The following is a 13162-nucleotide window of genomic DNA, read 5'->3' on the forward strand; positions in this document are numbered from 1 at the left end:
TAGATGGGATTTTTTTTTCAGCCACTTTATACTTTTTTGTGCTTCTGTATAGGGGGATTATGTTTTGTCTCCTTTCTTTAATCTATCGAGTAAATGGGGGTTTGACACAGAGCAGAGGGAGCAAAGAGAGAGAGGGGGAGTGAGAGAGTCCGTACTATATGAAAGTCTCCATGTCTGGAGCTCAGACCAGACTGGCACAGCTCTCAGTGGTGGTCAGTCTACGAGGACAGGTGCGAGATGGACACTGTGGAGAAAGAAGCAGGCAGGAAACGCTTTGCCTTCAGCATCGACAGCATCCTAAGTGGGACGCCTGAGAGAGGAGACGATGGCGAGGCCGGCGAGGCCACCACACAGCAACCTCATGGTTCCACAGATCCAGAACCCACCACAACTGCAAACCTCACAGAACCCGTCCAGCACTCCTGCCTCTGCTGCTGCTACTGCTCACACTGCGGAGAGATGCTGCAGGCCGACTACCCACCAGCTACGTGTAAGACTGCCTGCTTAATGCCCTTTTTTTTTTAGGTTCTCTCTGTTAAAAAATGTTGTAACATACAGTATGGAGAACCACTTACGGTTCCCTGAGGAACCTTTTAATGCATGGTTCTTTATAGAAGTTAAACAGTGTGAGTGAATCGTGTGAATAACCTCTACGTGGTGTAAAGGAGCTTCTTAGACACCTATGGAATATTTGTCCTACAATCAGGGGTTCTTTAGTAGAACCACTGGTTCTACACAGAACCATGACAACTCTTATTTGCCTGGTTGAAAAGTTCTTCAAATATATTCATTGAAAGAACCTGGTGTTAAAGAACCCCTTATAGGGTTCTGCTATTGTTACAAGCCAAAAATTTTCATTTTCAGTGCTAAACAGAACCCTTTTCTAAAAGTGTGGAACCATACCATTTAACACCCTTTTTGTTTTGGTAAACATGTGTCCCGTTTAGTTTGAAGAACCTCTACGTGGTGGAAAGGAGCTTCTTAAAAAGGTTGGGTCTTCTAGGTTTATTCAGTAAAGTAAAGAAAAGGATTTTTAGAAGGTTTTTTGAAGGTTCTTCAAAGCACGTTAAGAGGTGCTCTGAAGAAACTCCAAAAGGTCCTCAAGGATCTTATACAGTGTAGGCACCTCTGAGAACACTGAAGAACGTTTGTCACAAAACTGCTAATTTTTTACAGTGTTAAAAGGTCACCAGTGCACTTTGGTTCTTTGGAGGAACCTCTTAAGGTGCTTTATAGCCCCCTTAAGAAAAAAAACGGTTTCAGAAGAACCCATGTCTTTGGATACAAGCCTTTGCAAAGAACTTCAAACGTTTATTTAAATTCATTGATCATAGTTGGATCCAAATATAGTAATTGAAAGAACCTGGTGTTAAAGAATATATATATATAATAATATAATAATATATGTATATATATATAATATATAATATATATATATATATATATATATCACCAAAAAGGTGCCACAGATGTTACAAGCTAAGAAAAAATCCAACAACAAGCCTTTTGCTGAGAGGGTAGAACCGTACATCCAAGCCAAGAATCCTTTATAAAATAAAGAACCTTTTTTTAAGAGAGGATAGCCCTTTGGATAAACCCTTTTTTGCCAACAAAGTTGAACTGCACATTAAAGCCAAGACACCATTAAAGAATCTTTATTTTTAGCGTGGATGGTTCTTTTGGGTTGGCCAAACTCTAAACAAAAAGGGTTCTGTAACTTTTTAACAAGTCATTTTAATGCTATAAAGAACCCTTGTTGAAATGTTCCATAAAGAACCATCAACAGGGGTTACTTAAAGAACCATTCTACCAGACAGAGAACCAGATAAACATTCAAATGGTTCTATGGCCTGTCAGGGTTCTGTATATCATACATTACAGTCCCTGAAAATAATGGAACCTGTACTGTCCTTGCTATGAATGCTTTCAGATACTTTAAGTTGTGCCCATTGCTGACACAGATGTGCACATGCACATCCTGACCTCACTACTGAATACAATCAAATTCTCACAGCAATGATCCTCTAGAATCTAGTAGAAAGTCTTACTCCAGTTACTCCAACAAAAGCAGGAGAGACTCTTTTTTAATATTATATGAATAAGCAGGTGTCCAAATACTTTTGCCCATATAGTGTATGTAATTTGCTGAGGAATGAGTGGCATGTATTGCTCAGTTGACATGACTGTATGCATGTTTTATATATATAGAGAGAAATATACACTGATCAGCCATAACATTAAAACCACCTGCTTAAATGCGGCCCACAGAACAGCTGTAATGGACCATTCTACCAGACAGAGAACCAGATAAACATTCAAATGGTTCTGTGGCCTGTCATGGTTCTGTATATCATACATTACAGTCCTAAAAATAATGGAACCAAAACACAAGATGCTATTTTTGATTTTTAAAGAACCTTTGAATAAATAGTTCGTAAGAGCGTGAGTGTGACTAGACTTTTTTTAAAGAACCCTGTATAATGTAAACAATCTACCTACCCAGCTTTTTCTTACTGTATGCTCATGCCATGCCATTAAATTAAGCTACTGAACATGTAATTTGATCCGGGGTGTCCAAACTTTTGCACAACACTGTATTTCAGGTTCTGCTTCACATGCAAGGTATAATGCAATTGAATTTCTCTATTTACACTACATGTCCAAATGTTTGTGGACACTCCTTGCTATGAATGCTTTCAGCTACTTAAAGTTGCACCCATTGCTGACACAGATGTGCACATGCACATCCTGACCTTACTAACAATCTTTATGCTGAGTACAATCAAATTCTCACAGCAATGATCCTCTAGAATCGAGTAGAAAGTCTTCTCTGGACAGTAGAGACAGTTACTCCAACAAAAGCAGGAGAGACTCTTTTTTTAATACCCTTAAATAAAAAAAAAAATGACGAATAAGCAGGTGTCCAAATACTTTTGTCAATATGGTGTATGTAATTTGCTGAGGAATGAGTGGCACTATATTTTTTATATATAGAGAGAAAAATATACACTGATCAGCCATAACATTAAAACCACCTGCTTAAATGGGGCCTACAAAACAGCTCTGACCCGTTGAGGCGTGGAAACAAGGTCTCTGAAGGCGTCCTGTGGGGTCTGGAACCAAGACTAATGTTAGTAGCAGATCCTTCAAGTTCTGAGGTGGGACCTCCATGAGAATCAATGAGCCTTAGGTGCCCATGACCCTGTTGCAGGTCCACCGGTTGTCCTTCCTTGGAGCACCTTTGGTAGATACTGACCACTGCACAATGGGAATACCCCACAGGACCTGCCTGATGTTTTGGAGATGTTCAGACCCAGTCGTCTAGCCATCACAGTTTTGGTCCTTGTCAACGTGGCTCAGAAACTGACTGCTCACCTGCTGCCTAATGTGTAGATCCACCCCTTAACAGGTGCCACTGGAAACAGATAATCAATGTTATTCATTTCACCTGTCAGTGGTTTTAATGTTTTGGCTGATCAGTGGTCGTATATGTTGTGGTGCTTTAGTCTTTATCACAGTTGTTGATCACGGTCTCTGTTCTCCTCCACTGTGTTCCAGCCTGTCAGTTAGCGTGGAGCAGGAGAGCTCTGACAGAGTCGTGTCTAGTAGGAGAGGCTCAGAGAAGAGAGAGTTTCAGTCAGATCCAGAAGAGGATCCGTCGCCATCGCACCATCTTCACCGAGGAGCAGCTGGACGCTCTGGAGGAGCTGTTTCTGCAGAACCAGTACCCAGACATACACACCCGCGAGCAGCTGGCGGAGAGAACACACCTACGAGAGGAGAGGGTGGAGGTATTGTGTGAGCGATTCTTTAATTGGGGGCATATTTGACTGTTGATCATACACTATGTGGACAAAAGTATTGAGACACCCTCATATTTTTTGTTCCGTCCAAAATCAAGGCTATTAAAAAACATTTTCTCCTGCTTTTGATGGAGCAACTGTCTCTACTGTCCAGAGAAAAAAGGCTTTCTACTTGATTTTGGAGGATCATTGCTGTGAGGATTTCATTGCATTCAATGACAAGAGTGTTAGTGAGGCCAGGATGTTGGATGATCACCAGTCCGTCACATCCTAAACTCCCAAACTCATCCCAAAATGTGTTGGATGGATCATTATCCATCACTCCAGAGAACACAATTCTTAAACTGCTCCACAGCTCAATGCTGGGGGTCTTTATACCACTCTAGCCCACACCTGGCATTAGGCAGCATGGTGCAAATAGCTTCACGTTGATTTATCTGCTCCTATTCTATTGGCCAGACAAGCTGTGTGTGTGCATTTGCACATCTGTGTCAGATGGTTGCAACTTAAAGTAGCTGAATTCATTCACTAGCAGCGGTGTCCACAAACATTTGGACATGTATTGTATTAGTAAACAAGTCATCTACAGTCTTAAAGAAATGACGGCAAACCGTGTCTGTTAGAGCTAGGCCTTCGATTCCAGCCACAGGTGTCAAACCTCACCTACAGTCTCCAATAACCCATGAAACTCTGCCTTTTTGAGAGTAACAGACATTTCTAAGTGTCTCTGAGATCTTCTAAATAATTCAAGTTAAATTACAGTCATTCATTTTTTTAATTCCCAAAAGGTCTCAGAAGACCAGAAGACCCTGAGGGTGGTTCCCTACAGCCTGAAATAAATACAGAAACAGATCTTTAGGTCTTTTTCTTTCCAACATTAGAAACAGGCTTTTAAAGACTAATTTGTAGGACAGTAATGATCAGATATCGTACATAAGTAATATAATGTGTAAATAATCTGTATGATGATCAATGTACTTTCAGGTGTGGTTCAAGAATCGGAGAGCGAAGTGGAGAAGACAGAAGAGACTACCTTTCAGTCTCCGCGGGCAAGAGGAGTGGAAAAATGTGCTGCATGGCGACTGACAGACTTGTGGACAGTAATGTAGGAGAGACGGGCCGGTGGTTAACTTACAGTGACTCCTTTATCTATCTATTTATTTATTTATTTATTTAATATAGTAAAAAAGGTTAAAATCACTTTACCTGTGCTGGACTTGGTGTTCAGTGTCAGGGTCAGGGTTCAGGACTAAGTTAGAAGTGGTTTCTTTTCAGGACTAAAGTCTTTGTGGGTTCTTTTACCTTCATACTTTATAGAAAATCTACATTTGATTTTATAATACTTTGTTCTGCTTTATATGAGCTGCAGTTTTTCAGCTTCTACTATTCATGGTGAAATCCTCTCAGGTGGAACAACAGTTATGAAACATGTAAGAGGAGTTTAAACTAATAAAAACTGAAGGATGGGTTTCCTCGTCTGAACTCCATGTGTTTAACATGTTCGGCTGCTCCCTGTGTAGTGCACTGTGTCAGCCAAGGAACTACTGACCTGCCCCAAAGTCCACTCCTCCACTTTTGTCTCCTTTTGTCTGCCTCAGCGACTGTAGGGAACATGGACGTCGTCCCTCCATTCCCTTTTGTCCTATAGAAATGAAACCAAACTGTCCGCCATGTTGTCAGATTTGCAGAAGAGGCCAGAGGCAGAGCCAGACTGGCCCTTTCATATGAGAACACGACAATGCAGAAATGACCCTAAATAGCTGCTGTGATCATTCCAGCTCAGCAGGGGGCGCTAACATCTCACAAACATTACTGTCAAATTCCAGAAACAGCGTAACGACCAAAGTAGACCTGCAGGGGTGCTGGAAAGTTTGTGAACCCTTCAGAAAACCCTTTCTGTATTTCTGCATAAATTTGAGCAAAACCTTCATCAGATCTTCACACAGGTCCTAAAAGTAGATCAGGAGAACTAACTCAAACTAATGAGACACAAATATCAGACTTGGTTGTTTATTTATTTAATGAGGAAAACTGAACATATCTGTGAGAGGCAAAAGAATGTGAACCTTAGCTTTCGGTATCGGGTGTGACCCCCTTGTGCAGCAATAACTGCAGCTAATCGTTTCCGGTAACTGTTGATTAGTCCTGCACATCGACTTGGAGCAATTTTAGCCCGTTCCTCCCTACAAACCACCTTCACCTCTGTTCTGTTGTTTTTACCCCCTTTTTGGGAAAAATGAACCCAGTCATGTTGCTGCTGCCAAACTGGAAATAACAGTGTCCCCATGCCTAAAAGCTGCTGGGTGGCATCCTGCTCGTCCATCAATACAACAAACCCTAGTTTATGATCTTCTTTACTTCCCCAAAGAGCGAAAGACAGCAAAAGGAGAGATCTGTGGCCTCAAGCCGTCCACAGAGAGGATCAGAACGGTGAGCTGTGGGACCTGGTCAGTTAATACATGTACATCTGTGGCAAACCCTTCATCACAGGTCAGTTAATGATGCTAAAGTCACCAGTTCTGATGTTAAAAGTCAGAGAACTGAACGCTGATGCTGCACTAAAAGAGCAGAAGCAGGAAATCCCAGTTTAATGCAGTTTAGCCTGGAACAAAAGACTCCCTCAGAGCTGGAGGAAGAAACCTGGAGAGGAACCAAGGCTCACAAAGCTCACCCATCCTCCTCTGGTCAGAACTGTTTATAAATTACTGATAAAAAGTCACCGTACCACCACATAAGACTGTTCTACTCCTCAGGTGTGCTGATCTAATCCTAATATTATTTAATGAATATAATCATAGTAGAGAGTAGTAAGAATAATGAAAGTAATGAAGATGGTTAATGGTGGTAGTAATAATAATAGTAGTGAATATTTAGAGGAGCAGGAGGGTGGGCAGCTGGTCTGACGCGGGTAGCAGGAGAGCCCAGCGGTCATTCTTTCATTAGTGTCAGGCCGGATAAGTGGACAGTCATTAACTCGGAGAAGGTAAAGAGATGGAATTAAATCTGATTGGATTTATGGAGAAACGGGAATGTGGACAGTATCAGAGTGTGGCTAACGTCTCCGACAGATCTGACTATAACAGCCTTATTAAAAGGAGAGAGTCAGAAGGTAGCACAGACACGGGAACTCCCTGAAACACTGCCATCCATCCTCTCCACCATTCACAAACCTGAATGATCGCGTGCAAGTGGTGGGAGGACAGCACCAGCACCTCAGGTACCAAAACAGCTTCACCTGCCTGATTTTAATGTCCTGATTATCATCATAATAATCCAAATTCAAAGTGAGTGTAACTACTGCAATAATGTCATATAATAAATCTATAGGAAATCGAATCATCATTGATTAAATAATCAATAAATGTAATTGTTCAGTACAACATACCAGGTAGGGTCGTTCATCCACTTTGACTAAGGCATACTGAAAGGACACCCATCAGCCCCTATTTCTTTAATTGTTTCTATATAACGAGGCTGATCGTTAACCTGTAATGACATATGATTGTTTGCCCGGCTGCTCACAGGCTTTAGACTCCTAACAGCTATAAATCAGCAGGGAATTCTTATATTATACAACTGAACTGTCAAAGACCTGGAACTGTGTTTTTACCTCCAGTCAAATTAGACTGAGTGTTTTCAACTAATAAAGGGTCGGGTTTTATATTATGCAGGGGTGAAGTACCCGACTATGCTGCTAACATCCATAAGTTACATTTACTGCATTAAATAAATATTAATGAAATGATTAAGATGTGAACAGTCATTCAGAGTGGGATTACTCTGAAGTCTGAATTCTTCACAGTGGTGGTGAATGGAAGCAGAAAGCTGAAAGCTCTATAAGCTCCCTCACTGAATGTTATTATACTGAATGGTTATGAATACACCGCCTGATGCCCGAGACACTGTTTTACCACAGTTCTGAGATCAGTTCATTAAAACGGTGATGTGCTACATGAGTGTACAGTGTTACTCTGATGATAGACCCCCTGCATGAGGCAGGAGGATAAACAAAATGTCCGTCACTAAGAAATGGCTTACAAAACATTTTATTGATACTTAGGAGGTGGAGAAGATGTCCTGGAGTCCTGATGACCTGTATGCAGGAGTGTGGGATGGAGAACTTCAACATGGAGCTTTTGCTTGTCCCTGGAGTCTGCCCTGTGACAGAGCGATCACCGTCCAGTGAAAGGAATTAGGGATGAGCTGCTAGCCCCCTTATTATAAGACCCCAGCTCAAACACACACACATGGAAAGGAGCAGCAGAGGACAGAGACTCGGAGAGACTAATAACTAATAACCAGTGGCTGAGGCCAGTCCAACCCAGCCAGGGTGGATGGCTGACCACCCTCGCCTCTTGGCTTCTAGCCCCAAACCTGGTCTCGTGCCAGTTATGTCCCTCCTGGCCCTGGGCCAGATTTGCAAGGGTGAGGGGGGCACCCAGAAGCGTGTGCCACAGCGGCAATCGAGGGCGACTTCATGGCTGCCTCCAGGAATGCCCATTGCCACAGCGTGCCAGGACACAACCCTGCTGGTGCTCCAAGCTCCGGTGCAGGCATGTGTCCGAGAGGGCGCGCTGGAGCTACAAACAGCTGCCCACATGCATGTCCCAAAAGACATGCACAACCAGGCAACCATGCGGGCTGGGCCTCGGACAGCCACGGCTCCCTACGGTGACCCCACCACCCTCCTCCCCTCTCTGCTCCGGCCTAATCACCTGGCCACGTCGGCTCCTGTTCCTGTCCCAGCTGCTCCTGTCTCCATGCAAGGTGCCCTAATCCCTGTGTCAGCTCCTGCTCACATGGCGGCTCCGTGGCCCTGGAGTCAGTGACATTGATCGCCCCTACCGGGCTTTTGCCAGCTCCCAAATCTGTGCCCAGGCTGGTCTCACAGACAGTTGAACAGACTTTTTCTTTACAGTTTTACCCCAATTCCCTCCACAAGAACCTGTGAATGATGTTACTTGGCCTCAAAGCAGGACAGGCCAACGGCGAAGGCTTGCAGCGCGCTTAAGGGGGAGCTGTAGTCCAGGGCGAAGGAGTCCTCGTCCATGCGACCAAACTGCATAATGACCAAATCCTCTGTGGAGACACAAGCAGAGAGACCGATCATGAGTCAGAGAGAGTACAGAGCTACGGCAGAGTGGGAGAGAGAGACAGATGGAGAGAATAGAGAAGAAAGCAAGTAAAGGCTGTTGAACTTACGTTTTTTAGGGAAGGAGAGCTGAAAGTTCTTAGAAGAGGGTCTTTTAGCTCTTCCGTGGAAGTCAAGCACGTATCCCTCTTTCTCCTCGTCCCACCGTGGAGCTTTGTTCTGCAGTCTGATCTTGTTGCTACATGGCTCCTGTACTGGTTTTCCCTGTTAACAGTAAAAACACAGGAATATTAAGAAAACTCTCTATATGACTCCTAAGTAGAACAAAGTCCCAATCATTTAATAAGCTATTATTTATAAGCAGTGATACTGATTACAGTGCGGGAAGTGACTGAGACAGGGTGGTCTTACCTCTGAAGGCTTCTTCTTGCACAGGCAGGGAAGAACGACTGTTGTCTTCTCTGAGATCTTCTTCCACCTCAGAAAGCTGTTCTCCTGCAAGTAGAACACACAGCATGAGTCAAGTCATTTGTGGCACTGGGCAGAACCCAGTACGAGTGTGTGTGTGTGTGTGTGTGTGTGTACAGTGTGTGTGTGTGTGTGTGTAACGGCATGTACTTACGTAGCGGATGGTTGCGAGCTCCTGCTCATTGTGGTTCTCCACTAGAGGAACTTCATCGCTCACACCAGGGTTGGTTCTGTTGCCGTACAGCGTGAACTCCGTCCGGTTTTTATTGCACCTGTAAGAAACACAGAGAATCTTTAGAACACATGATCTTGACCTGCTGAGAGAGGGGGACTGGACTTTGGTCAGAAATCTCTACGTACCTCAGTAGACCCACAGCACTCCCACCATCCACAGACTCGCCTACTTGGATCTCAAAGGTGTTCCTGTGATCCACCTTCCTCGCCACCATCAACAACTGCTGAGGAAGAGGAGCAGAGAGAGAGGTTAGAGTTCACTAAGATGCAGTAGAGTTTAAATAGTGATTGGTCTCGGCCACAACAGGACGTTAATCCTGGACCTCATGACTGCCCATCATATCACTGACCTCTTCTCCCTCCTTGAACATTCGGTAGGTGGGACCGTCCTTGTTCCGCCTGTCCCGCTCCACGCAGCACTTCGCCATGTTGCCCTCTGGACGCGGCTGCCGCAAGATCTCCTGCAGCTTGTCCACCTTGCTGCTTTTAGCTTCTTTTGGAGCCTCCGAGTTCTCTGAGGGCTCTCTTCGATGGTCGGCTTTCTCAGGACCAGCGCTGCTCTCCTGGTCCACCACACTGTCCTCCTCAGTGGAAGTTGTGGAGGAATCAGCTGGGGAGGGAGGTATGGCTTCAGGCTCCTCCTCAGGCTTTGGGATTGTGTTGAGGGGCTTGACGCTGATGAACCGGGGTCCTCCACTGGAAGAGACTGGCTTGTCCTGCTCTTTCTCCAGCTCAGGTTTCTCCTCCTTTTCCTGAGATGAGAACCCGGTTTTCCCGTTCCCTCTGAAGCCCCTGCGACGAGCTCCCTCCTCCGCCGCTCTGTAGAGACGCTCTCCTGGAGCGAACATCTTCTTCAGCAGCTCCCTCTTCCGCTGCCTCGCTTTCTGCATGTGCTCCTGCCTGGCCTCCTGGATCTTCTGGGCCTCTTGCTGTCTCTCTACCTCTCTCTGTCTCACCTCCTCCTCTCTCTCTATCTCTCTCTTTCTCTCCTCCTCTCTCTCTACCTCTCTCTTTCTCTCCTCCTCTCTCTCTACCTCTCTCTTTCTCTCCTCCTCTCTCTCTACCTCTCTCTGTCTCACCACCTCCTGTCTCTCCATCTCCCTCTTTCTCTCCTCCTCTCTCTCTACCTCTCTCTGTCTCTCTTCCATCTTTCTCTCCTCCTCTCTCCTTCTTACCTCCTGCTCTCTCTCCATCTCCTTCTTCATCTCTTCCAGCTTTCTCTCCATCTTCATCTCCTTCTCCTCCATCCTCTTCCTCTCTCTCTCCACCTCCTCTTCTTTCTCCTTCAGTTCTCTTACCATCTTCTGCTCCAGGGCTCGCTCTCTCTCAGCCCTGATTTTCTCCTCTCTCCTTCTCTCCATCTTCAGGCGCCTCTGATGCAGCTTCTCCTCCTGCAGCTTTAGTATCTCCCTCTCCATCTCCCTCTTTCTCTCCTCCTCTCTCTTTCTTACCTGCTCTCGCTCCATCTCCATCTTTCTCTCCTCCTCTCTCTTTCTTACCTGCTCTCGCTCTCGCTCCATCTCCATCTTTCTCTCCTCCTCTCGCTCCATCTCCATCTTTCTCTCCTCCTCTCTCTTTCTTACCTGCTCTCGCTCTCGCTCCATCTCCATCTTTCTCTCCTCCTCTCGCTCCATCTCCCTCTTTCTCTCCTCCTCTCTCTTTCTCTCCTCCATCTTTCTCTCCTCCTCTCTCCTTCTTACCTCCTGCTCTCGCTCCATCTCCCTCTTTCTCTCCTCCTCTCTCTTTCTTACCTGCTCTCGCTCCATCTCCATCTTTCTCTCCTCCTCTCGCTCCATCTCCATCTTTCTCTCCTCCTCTCTCTTTCTTACCTCCTGCTCTCTCTCCATCTCTTGCTTCATCTCCTCCAGCTTTCTCTGCATCTCCTTCTCCTTCTCCTCCATCCTCCTCTTCTCCCTCTCCACCTCCTCTTCTTTCTCCTTCAGCTCTCTTTCAAGCTTCTTCCCCAGGGCTCGCTCTCTCTCAGCCTGAAGCTGAAGCTCCTCCTTATTCTTCTCCTCCCTCTGTTCCTCCATCATCTGTTTCCTGATCTCCCTCTTTCTTACCTCCTTCTCTCTCTTCCTCTCCAACCGGTCCTCACACCTCCTCTCGTCCTCACTCCAACGCTCCATCTGCACCACTCTCTCCTTCATCTCCTTCAGCTGCCTCCTCAGGATCTCCTCTCTCTCTCTCCACTCCAGCTGCTCCTCCTCTCTCTCTCTCTGGATCTGCTGAAGGAGGAGCAGGCTCTCTCTCTCCACGTTGGACTTGCTCTTCAGCTCCTGCTCCTCCTCCCTTCTCAGTTCCTTCCAGCTGCTCCACCAATCCTTTTCTCTCCTCTCCTGCATCTCTCTCTCCCACTCTCGCTGCCTCCTCCTCATGTCCAAGCTCCTCTCCTCCGCCTCCATCTTCTTCAGCTTCCTCTTCAGCAGCTTCAGCTTCCTCTCAGACTTCCTCCTCTCCGTCTGAAGCCGGTGGAACCACTCGTCCTCCCTCTGCCGCTCCAGGGCTCGGCTGTCATCGCGGCAGCAGAAGAATTTGGAGCAGAAGTTGCTCCAGAAACACTGCAGCTCTCGTACCCACTGCATCTGGAGCAATCCAGCTGTGAGCCTCACCTTTCCTCCTGGGGACACACTGCTGAATGAGGCCCCTAGTTCCAAGCACCTGCTTCTTATACTTGGAACCTGCCCGTTGCCATGGAAATGCTTCTATTGGCTCCGCCCCCATTCCAGGCCATTATGACATCACCCACTGCCTCAAACTGCAAATTCCTCCCAGTCTGAACTGAATTACAGGACAGCGTCTGAACAGCGACCCAGAATGAGTCTCTAATAATACATTTATTTATTATTATTATTATATATTTATTATAATATAATACATTATAACACATTTATTATATTATTATATGATTATTATTTCACTGAAAATATGGAATATCACTACTGGAATTCCCTGATTGGGAAAATACGGTGGAAACAAGCACAGCTGACCCCTTTAAACACTGTCCACATGTCCAATAAAGAGAAACGGCTACACTAGAAGAGACGCTACAACTGAATTTATCTATGTAATTCTCTCTTACAGAAAATTATTTACAATATTATATATTAAATTATTATTTTTTAATATTATAACTAACTACAAATCCTAAATGAACCCCAAAGCATTAGGGGAGCACTCCTGTGCCACTGTATCATCATGTCTTATTGTGGGTTAATTAAATTTATCAGATCGTGGCCTTTATGAAATCTATTAGCTCTTACAGTTGAACCAGAAGTTTACATTCACTGTATAAAAAGACACATATGCATTTTTTTCTCACTGTCTGACATGAAATCAGAATAAACCTTTCCTGTTTTAGGTCAATTAGGATTACCAAAATTATTTCTATTTGCTAAATGCCAGAATAATGAGAGGGAATTTTTCAGGCAATTTTTATTACTTTCTTCAAAGTAAAAGTTTAAATACATTTCATTAGTATTTGGTATCATTGCTCTTAATCTGTATGACTTAGGTTAAACGTTTTGGATATCCTTCCACAAGCTTCTCACAATCGTTGGCAGGA

The 13162-nt window shown here is 44.8% G+C and overlaps 2 protein-coding genes across 2 annotated transcripts; one reads left to right on the forward strand and one right to left on the reverse strand.

Annotated features, from left to right (window-relative positions):
- The first annotated feature begins 237 nt into the window (after window positions 1–237).
- On the forward strand, window positions 238–4981 carry LOC140572216 (uncharacterized). Its single transcript, XM_072692740.1, has 3 exons — window positions 238–490; window positions 3559–3791; window positions 4788–4981. The coding sequence occupies exons 1-3, from the start codon at window positions 238–240 to the stop codon at window positions 4887–4889; spliced, it is 588 nt and encodes a 195-aa protein (XP_072548841.1). The 3' UTR covers window positions 4890–4981.
- Window positions 4982–8760: 3779 nt separating this feature from the next.
- On the reverse strand, window positions 8761–12182 carry LOC140537745 (uncharacterized). The gene is made up of 7 exons (XM_072659975.1): window positions 10148–12182; window positions 9948–10090; window positions 9724–9818; window positions 9518–9635; window positions 9307–9390; window positions 9006–9159; window positions 8761–8882 (listed from the first exon to the last, which is right to left on the reverse strand). The coding sequence occupies exons 1-7, from the start codon at window positions 12180–12182 to the stop codon at window positions 8761–8763; spliced, it is 2751 nt and encodes a 916-aa protein (XP_072516076.1).
- Window positions 12183–13162: the final 980 nt, after the last annotated feature.

The sequence above is a fragment of the Salminus brasiliensis genome, chromosome 1, assembly GCF_030463535.1.
Source record: "Salminus brasiliensis chromosome 1, fSalBra1.hap2, whole genome shotgun sequence".
Lineage (NCBI taxonomy): Eukaryota > Metazoa > Chordata > Actinopteri > Characiformes > Bryconidae > Salminus > Salminus brasiliensis.

What these genes read in the sequence shown, in the direction of transcription:
- LOC140572216 (XM_072692740.1), top strand. Translation starts at nt 238, where the DNA reads ATGGACACTGTGGAGAAAGAAGCAGGCAGGAAACGCTTTGCCTTCAGC. An exon ending in CGACTACCCACCAGCTACGT is followed by an intron (nt 491 to 3,558) that starts GTAAGACTGCCT and finishes ACTGTGTTCCAG; the next exon opens with CCTGTCAGTTAGCGTGGAGC. An exon ending in TACGAGAGGAGAGGGTGGAG is followed by an intron (nt 3,792 to 4,787) that starts GTATTGTGTGAG and finishes ATGTACTTTCAG; the next exon opens with GTGTGGTTCAAGAATCGGAG.
- LOC140537745 (XM_072659975.1), bottom strand. Translation starts at nt 12,182, where the DNA reads ATGCAGTGGGTACGAGAGCTGCAGTGTTTCTGGAGCAACTTCTGCTCC. An exon ending in AGTGCTGTGGGTCTACTGAG is followed by an intron (nt 9,636 to 9,723) that starts GTACGTAGAGAT and finishes TGTTTCTTACAG; the next exon opens with GTGCAATAAAAACCGGACGG. An exon ending in GCTCTCCTTCCCTAAAAAAC is followed by an intron (nt 8,883 to 9,005) that starts GTAAGTTCAACA and finishes GTGTCTCCACAG; the next exon opens with AGGATTTGGTCATTATGCAG.